Consider the following 8,961-nt stretch of genomic DNA (forward strand, 5'->3'; position numbering starts at 1 on the left):
TCCTTTATTATTGGCTGCTCTATCGCAGAGCAGTTTTTGTTGGCAGCAACTGTATGCTCCAAAAAGTGTAACAAAATAAAAGCAGTCCAGCAATAAACAGAAGCAGGTGGACTCTAAAATAAATAATTTAATAATTTAATAATTGCAGGAGGTTTTACTGTTGATAAATTCATGCTTTGTTTTGTGCAAGAGATTGATCTTTTCCATAAAGCTGCCATGACTTGTACATCCTTCTCAATTTCTTCAGATTTGGTTTGGGAAGATCCTGTGGGGATATTAAAAAATGAAACATAAAATATTAGAAAAAAAACAACAATATATATATATTTTTTTTGTTGTTGTTGTTGTTGTTGTTGTTGTTGAAGTTGCAGATTAGTTGAAACATACCTGTTGATCTTCTAAGTGGTGAAGATCTGCCAGAGGGGCGATGGAAGGTCTTCCATGAGCACACTGGAAAGGAAGATGACAAGAGGAGAGCGAGCTCACCAGACTACAGCACTCCTCTTTACTCAAAATGTCATTGAACTTAATTGCTCCTGTTAAGATAAATAAATACAATTAATTAATATGCACAAGAATATTTGAAAATGCTAATTACCTACATGTTAAATGTACTCAAAGTGTACACAAACATGTTTAGACACATTGTGGCTTCTTTTGTATAAATGGGAGAAGGGGGAGACAGTTTCCGTGTTCCCTACAACAGTTAATAAACAGAATATATTTAAATTGAACTTAATGGTGGATTTATAACACTAACCATGACACGCTTGTGAAGCGAGAACATTATGTACTGTCAGAGGCAGCGTTCCTCTCACTCTTCCCGTTGAGTGCAGAAGCTGCAATATGAGTCAAAAGAACAAAATATCAGAAATATATCCCATTCAAGCTCCAAAAACATCCCATTTGTAGTATTTTGTTTACAGTGCTGGCTAGGTAGTAACTGATTACATGTAATCTAGATTATATAATCAGATCCAAAAATGAAATACTTGTAATTAGAATATAATACATGTTAAAATACTCATAATCAGACTAGTTACTTTTTTATTGATTACATTATTACTTAATATTTACAAAATGGCAGTAAATTATCTAGAATTCATTGACTCTCCCTAATTATTTTTTTAATTTTCTTTCCAAAAAAAGCAGATTTCTTAAATATGTTCAGAATGTCTTCCAGTTTTGTGGAACTGCACACACACACCAGCCGACTATAATTACGTGGAAAATTGAAAGGCCATAAGGCATAAACAAATAAAATATTTAGCTTAGTTATTTTTTATTTATTTTTGCTTTTCAGCAATTTGATGAAACCCTCTGCAGTTCCTTCCCAAACCCTAGCTTGGAAGACCCTACCGTAATGTAATTTTAATTTTATTTTTAATCGTTTCATTTTGTTGTTAACAAAAAATGGAAGAATTTTTCTTTCTCTTTGTAATTTTTATCAATATGGAACAAGATTATACTATTCAAATCAAAAAGTCTAAAAGTAATCAAAAAGTAGTCAGATTATATAACTTAAAATGTGTAATGTATTAGATTACATTGCTAACTACAATCTTTTGTACTTTATTTCACTATAGACACATATCTATTTCACTATAGCACTGCAAATCACGTATGGATATGCCAGCTCACCTCGATGTGTTCTCGCAGGTAGTCCTACAGAATAAAATATACAGTGTATGAGTCTAAATTGAGCTTAAAACAATAAGAAAACAAAAACAAATAAGAACTGAGTCTGACCTCTGCAATGGTTTTAATTACTGACCGCCTTCCACGGCGGAGCTCTGTGCTTTCTTTCTCGATGAAACATGTGGGAAGTCTCTCCAAAAACACATTCAGTGACTCACTCTTTGGGAACCTTACATCTAAAGCAAGACCCCTCAGGAAGGCCTGACAAGACCTTCAAGAACAAAAGAGAGATTTATGGCATTTTGTTTTGGCAAAGGTGCAGAACTAATTGAACACACATGCATGTTTCAAAGAGAAGATGACGATGGAATCAGGAATGTTCAACAGCTCAAACAGCTGCAATGACCTCAGAAGTCTCAATTCCTCCTCAGTTACATTAATCTCCAAGGGTGGGGTTACACTTGAAGAACACAGCCTCTTTTTTCCAGGTGTGTCTGGGTCATCCTCATAGGAGTCTAAATCAAACAACAAGCAGTGTGGGAAAAATTCATTGAATCTTTATGCACCTCTTCTTTATTAGCATTTTAATGCTTTTACATGAACTGTTTTATTCTTATTCTTATAAGTTTGGGGTCGGTAAGATATTTAAATGTTTTCAAAGGCTACATTAATTTGATTAAAAACATACAATAACACATTAATATTGTGAAATATCTGTTGAATCTCTGCTTTCTATTTTAATGTATTTTTAAAGCTGAATTTTCATCAGCATCATTACTACAGTCTTCAGTGTGACATGATCCTTCAGAAATCATTCAAACATGCAGATTTGGTGCTCAACCATTACATCATTACCATTTACCTGTTACCAACCCCTCCAGTCGAACTCTTTCATGGGCAGCATGTTGATCAACCAACACTAGAAGATTTCCTGCAGTAGAAGGCAAAGACAAATGTTTAGGACATCATCACACTATTCAATGTAATGATTTTCAGGCCATGGCACCTTCATTTGTACTGCTTTCAGACACATCCTGTTCTGTTGTATTTATCAAACAAGCAAGGAACTTCTTGTCCACTTGATTGATGACCTAGGGGAAAGAAAATAATAATTATTTCTTTTTTTTTAAATCTTAGATTCATTTTCACCATTGTAAGTGTCAGTTCCTCAGTACACAAAAAGAGTTGATGTATAGCCTAATACTTACTCTCATTGTGTGGATCATATTCTTGGTAAACCGGTAGGGGAAAAGAATATTGTGTATTTTTACAGCAAGACCCTCAGCTTGACCGCTGGTTACATCCACAGCAACCTTTTCAGAATAATTATTAGTGTGAGCCAAATTCATTTGATTTTTTTTCTTTTAAGTATTACATTAAAAATCCTTAAATTATTTAATTTATTAAACCAGTAGTCTTCATACCTCTGGAGGCCGTATGAACACCGGGTTACTCCATTTTGAGAATAAAGTCGACAATGAATCGGGACCTTGGGCATCCTCTTAAAAGAGTAAAAAGAAAAATAATTAGTTAATGTGTACTAAAAAGCTGATTTCAGTCCTGATGTCAATCTAGAGCTGTACCTCTGCTGTCTGTCCCTGAGTTAAGAGCTCTTTCTGCTCTGGGCTTGGGCAGAAAGGGAAGTACAATGTCTGTGTGAAATGGATAACACCTGTGCTCAAATCCTATGAGCAAAGACAAGCTGATTATAATATAAATATCTGTACATTAGTGATCCAAAAACGTCTCTCTGTATTTCTCCCACCTGTTCTTGAAATAACACTGACCGCCATGTTAGTGACATCTGTGGTACATGGCACTTGAGTCTCCTCCACAGGAGGAGAGTCGTATTTGCTGAGCCCTGTAACTTGGTTTATGTAAACTAGCTTTCCTAAGCAACTGTCATAATGAGCCATCCAGCTGCTGGACATTGGGATTGTTTCAACACTGTCATTTGTATTCTGACCTTCATTTCCTGTGTTGCTGCACTGAGGATCATGCTGAGAGGTTCCTCTGGCTTCATCAACACTGCTCACACTTCCCAAAAAGGAAGGCACATTCTTGTTGCAGAGGTGAGAGTCTTCTAAAATTGAGGAGGGTATTGTTGTGTCCTGCTCAATCAGAGCGAAGACTGGATTGTCTTTAGAAGAATCATGGACAAGTGAATCAACAGTCCCAGAGGATCCATTTTCTTTTTCTAATTCACAGGACTTTTCTTCAAAGTTTGAGTCTTGTACAACTGGAAAAGACAACATTTCCATGGTAAGAAAGTCTGTATTTCTGCTGACCTCTCTGAATGCCGTTTTATCATGTTGGAAGTATGAACATTTGGCAGCCGGTGATGTTTTTTCTCCCTTGTTCCGTGGTGAAGATTCTGCATAACATTCAGAACTGCATGGAGAATGAGCATCTGAAATGTTCCTCAATAAGGGCTTGTCTAAATCATCTAAGCACAAAGTAGATCCTACAAAGCAGTCATTCGATTTTCTAGAGGATTCTGGTTGTAAAAGGCTTGTTTTTTCTGTACTTGGTTGATCTTTTTCAGGATTCTTCCCAAACAACCTTTTGAACTTGTCAAGAGATCCTGTTTCAAAAGACAGAGATAATTTATGACATGGTGCAGCTCTGCAAGTCTTTGAGCTGGTACCATAAAAAACATGTTTGTCGTCTTCAATGCCATTTAATGGCAACTTTCTCTTTTTTGAAGAAATTTTATTTGGGAAGCAGAATTTTTGTAAACTATCTTGCGCCCCTTTTACATCCAGAATTGAAATCTTGTGTTTTTTGCTTCCCATCACATTTATGTTGTTGTTGTTGTTAACAGTAACTGGCAAATCATTATGGCTTATATTAGGATAAATTGCATTTTCATCTTCTTTGCGATTGTTATTAATTTCTGTAGCAACTGCAAATGTGGTCTGCAGACTTAAATCGCCACCCTGAAGAGCTTTTTCAGCATCTGATTCTTCACTGGAAATGGTTTCGGTGTTTGTTGACACTTGCTCCCACATTTGACCACCAGAGACTTCCAAACCACTTGCATTATCCTTTTTCTCTGTCAGTGCGTCACACTTTTCACGCCTTTGCTCAGCACTGAGGTTTTGTTCTGCCGCAGAAGTCTTTGCATTCCTCAATGGACTACTTGATGGACCATCACTGCCATTCATGGAAAACTCTGTCACCAGATTTTCCTTAGTAAGAAATGCTTTTACTCCTTCTTCAATGCAGATGAGTACATTATCCCAGTCTTTGAACTCTATCAGTGACTTGGCTGGTTCGAGGCATATGTCATACTCGGAGTAATGGCATTTGATATTTAAAACATAGACGCCATGGAGATCACATCCGCCTCTTTGTTTGGGGCTCGATGTTAACGAATATACGGTTGGGCTGTTGTTTTGTCTCGCAGCACTGCTAACTCTCTTCAGAAGGCTGTTGAGTGTTTTATGAATGCATGTCTTCAGAAGAAGCCTCTCATTTACAAATAGGAATTGCAAGCTGTTATTGTAATGTCCCTCACGACCAATATAACCAGTCATTTCGAACTGCTCATGGATGTAATTGACCTCTCCAAGCTTTTGGGCTCGATTCAAGCCATGAATCTGCACAAACCTGTAATAGGTACTGCTTGTTTTAGAGAGCTGCACCATCATGTGAGCCGAATTTTCTTTTTTCACTGTGAATGACACAGATGGGTGCATCAGAGATATGGCCTCCACTCTCTGACGGATGCGTTCGGTTTCTAAAACAGCATCCATTCTCTTTCTTCGGACTGGCATATTGTGGAAGAGATTGTAGACGGACACGGTCGTCCCTGCGGAGGGACGAACAGTTTGAGCTTCTAAAACATCCGATGCATTTGCTTCATTAAAGGTTTTAACGTATGTTTTCACCGACAGCTTAGTCCTAGATGACATTTCAACCATTTCTGCAAGGGAAACAATACTGGAAATCGCTTCCCCTCTGAACCCATAAAATCTGAGATTATCCAGATCCTCCAGCGAGCTGCATTTGCTTGTGTTGTACCGCAATCCCACTCTCTCCATGTCCTCCCGGCACATCCCTGAGCCATTGTCGATCACCTGCAGCTTGCAGGCTTCTATGTCTATTTTGACAGCCACACATGTTGCTCCAGCATCAATGCTGTTTAACAGGAGCTCCTCCAAACATTGCTGCAATGAGAAAATAGCAACACCAGAGCGCAGCTGTGCTTGAACATCTTGGGGCAAACTCTTGATCATTCTAAAAAACATAAATGTTAAAATACTTTAATGCACAGAGATGGAAAAAGTAAAATTAAATATTAATCAAAAATGTAAATAACCACGCACATAAGAGAAGTATAATTATCTTTTCATTTGAAATAATGATTACACTAATACACGTCTATACCTCTTTGGTGGGCTGTGAGATGTTATTTGTGACTGAACGTGCAGAAAACAAGCCGTCTGTAAGTTTTGTCAGCTTTGACGGTTGCCATGTAACAACATGTCGTAAAGATGCATTTAGGTCCTAAAAAATGACGGTTTCCTTAGCCACTCAATTTAATACGGTGTTTCTACAACTTATGATAAAAAAATAACGTTTGCATGGCATATCATTCGTTAACTCGTTTAAGTTGTACAACCATTATTTCTGTTATGGGTTCGATGATCTACTTTTACTCACAACAGCGTGAATTGCAGCGGATTGAGCGGAAATGACGTCAAGGATAAGCAGCAGCGTGAAGCAAGCGACCGCAGAGAAGGCAAAATAAACTAGTGCAGATGTCATGAATAAGAATAAAATACTTCACAACACCAATTAATATTAATTTAACATACAATTATATAAAAGTTAAAAATTAAAATAGATTTTTTGTAGAAAGTACCAAAGTTATTTTGTGTTTTTGCAGAACCATATTTTTGATAAATAGGTCTACTTTGATTATATTTCACCAGAGAAGATTTATCGATAAATAAATCTAAAAAACAAAATGAAATAAAAATATAATATCATATACTATTTAATGTAGCCTAGTTAAAATCAAGTTGCATGAAGGCTATATTAATAATTAATCATAACAATGTTTAGCTATCATGCTTTTAACTCAATGAGACTGAGCAAGTGACAGAATAGAAATAAGAAAGTTTTTCCAAAAAGAAAGTCTCTAACCTCTAGTGTATTGTTATTGTTTATTGTTATATCTTCTAATGAAACGCGAAAAAAACAATGCACACTTATAGGCCATTAAATAATCTAAATCGATGTGATAAGCTTGTTTTATGCTTGTTATGAGGTTTATGAGGAAGAAAACTAGAAAACTAATTTCTTTATCCATTTCAGTCTACATTGTGTCAGCTTATTGAGAGAGAGAGAGAGAGAGAGAGAGAGAGAGAGTTTGATGGTGGTCAGCAGTAAATCTTTACTGTGCTGCTCTCCATGGTGCTGAAATGCGTTGCTGCTGAATGTGGGGGACATAGTGGCATGTTCTCGGTGACCTTCACAGATAAAGATGTGTCATCATTTATCAGTATATTATGAATTGGTATGATTTATAGTGAAAACAAAAAATACCGGCAAGTTTTGCATGAAAAGCTTATTGAAAACGTCACTGATGCATTTTCCCATATATTGTAGTTCAACGGAATGGATTTGGTTGCGTTTTGGTTATCACTCTGCATTACTGCGCGCTCTGGAAAGAAATTGAAGTGCATCAATAGGAAATTGAGTTAAAAGACTTAAAGCCTGAATTCCTGCCAAGTCAGTCAGTGTTTTGTATCTTCGGTCAAGGTCTTTTCACATGTGTTAGTTAACGTGCAAAGCTTCGGGAACATGAGGTGGGAAATAGAAGCTGAACAATCCTATGAGCTAAAAGAAATGGCGCAATATGAACTGCAGAGCGCGTGAGGGGGCGTGAGGATGTGTTGGTAAAAACTACACGCTCCTTGGGGGATAGCTGTCCTATATAATGTAGTGCATTTCATTAATTGAAAAAGATCAGCCATGTTTTTACGGGAAAAGTGAATTAGTCAAGACTCTTCTACCACTCCCCACCCAAACCCCCTCTCTGTCTCTCCCCCACCCTTCTCACGCGCACAAACGCTCACGCACCGCCACGAGATAGAGAAGAAACGCTCCTGGCTGCTGTGGACCAAACAGCAAGATTTAAAACTGTGTTGGCACATTCTGCATATAAACCCAAATGGATATTAAGAAAGAAGGATCTGGTCGTATGGTGGCTTGAAGAAGCCTACTTTATCAACAGAAACCTACAGTGTGTGGCAAGCCATTTTAACACTTATTCCTTAAAACTATCTTTCTGTGATTCCGATTTTAGCTATTCACTTTCCTATTATAAACTACAGTTATTGCTTTACCTATTCAGTTCCATGCAACCAAATAGCTGACACAAATTTATGAAACACTATTATATTTTTATTTGAATTGTTATTAATTGCATTTTTAATCTTGTAAGATAGGTTGAACTAAACTAGCCATATTTTATAATATAGCCAATATTTTGTCACAGATAGGCCTAACTGTGTGTACATATATTATGGTTTCATGTATTGTTTTCAACATTGATAATTATAAGAAATGTTTCTTGAGCACCTAATCAGCATATTATAATGATTTCTGAAGGATCATGTGACACTGAAGACTGGAGTAATGATGCTGAAAACTCATCTTTACCATCAAAGGAATAAAATAGGCTATAAATACGGTGGCCGAGAGAGCACAACGCGCTGCAACTGAAGAAAACACATGCAAGTAGAAAAACACCCATAAAATAAGAAAACATCTTCATCAGTTTTACAACACATGTGTGCTCCAAATACTCACAACACAACCAAATACAGAAACAAGCTGCAAATAGCACAGACCACAACGGAAATGTTTCCAGGTGTCCCCAATAAGGGGACAATGACGAACCCGGCTGGGAGTGCTTATAAAGTATACTTTTTCTTTTTATGCATTATTTCATTTTCAAACTTTTTTTTTTGTGTGCAAAACATACAGAGATGACATGTTTATGACATTTAACTTTGAATACATTATGTTCAATGTCATCAGAATACAAATGAGAAAAGAAGAGTTAAAGGAACCGTATGTAAGAAATGTATTTCAATTAATCATAAATTGGCTCTGATATGTCACTAGACATTAAGAAATCATGTTCATTTCAAATACTTATATCACTCACAACAGCAGTCCGGCCAGGATATTGTCATTTAAAAGTGAAGTTGCAGCCCTCAACTGATGTTGATGTTGTCATGTTGTGTTTTGGCCTGAAGCGCCACCCTCCACCTATCTACCAATCACGAAGTCAGTAGTGTTTCG

The 8,961-nt window shown here is 36.8% G+C and overlaps 1 protein-coding gene across 2 annotated transcripts; it reads right to left on the reverse strand.

Annotated features, from left to right (window-relative positions):
• Positions 1-109: 109 nt before the first annotated feature.
• On the reverse strand, positions 110-6,351 carry mlh3 (mutL homolog 3 (E. coli)). 2 transcript variants are annotated; one of them, XM_084428901.1, is made up of 13 exons: positions 6,031-6,351; positions 3,404-5,880; positions 3,222-3,323; positions 3,063-3,139; positions 2,847-2,951; positions 2,645-2,729; positions 2,501-2,569; positions 2,045-2,153; positions 1,750-1,909; positions 1,642-1,665; positions 761-839; positions 388-536; positions 110-265 (listed from the first exon to the last, which is right to left on the reverse strand). In XM_084428901.1, exons 2-13 carry the CDS (start codon positions 5,877-5,879, stop codon positions 170-172), a joined length of 3,531 nt encoding a protein of 1,176 aa, XP_084285027.1. In that variant the 5' UTR covers position 5,880; positions 6,031-6,351; the 3' UTR covers positions 110-169. The 2 variants fall into 2 exon arrangements, with proteins under 2 accessions (XP_084285027.1, XP_084285028.1); XM_084428902.1 differs by lacking the exon at positions 3,222-3,323 and having other exon boundaries at positions 3,605-5,880.
• Positions 6,352-8,961: the final 2,610 nt, after the last annotated feature.

The sequence above is a fragment of the Rutilus rutilus genome (assembly GCF_951802725.1).
Source record: "Rutilus rutilus genome assembly, chromosome: 13".
In the NCBI taxonomy this organism is placed as follows: domain Eukaryota; kingdom Metazoa; phylum Chordata; class Actinopteri; order Cypriniformes; family Leuciscidae; genus Rutilus; species Rutilus rutilus.

Bases quoted from the DNA above. Each gene is read 5' to 3' on its own strand.
- mlh3 (XM_084428901.1), bottom strand. From the start codon at position 5,879: ATGATCAAGAGTTTGCCCCAAGATGTTCAAGCACAGCTGCGCTCTGGT. The intron at 2,730-2,846 runs GTAAGTATTAGG...TCTTTCCCCTAG, and splicing joins ATATGATCCACACAATGAGA to GTCATCAATCAAGTGGACAA. The intron at 2,570-2,644 runs GTGCCATGGCCT...CTTCTACTGCAG, and splicing joins TGAAAGCAGTACAAATGAAG to GAAATCTTCTAGTGTTGGTT.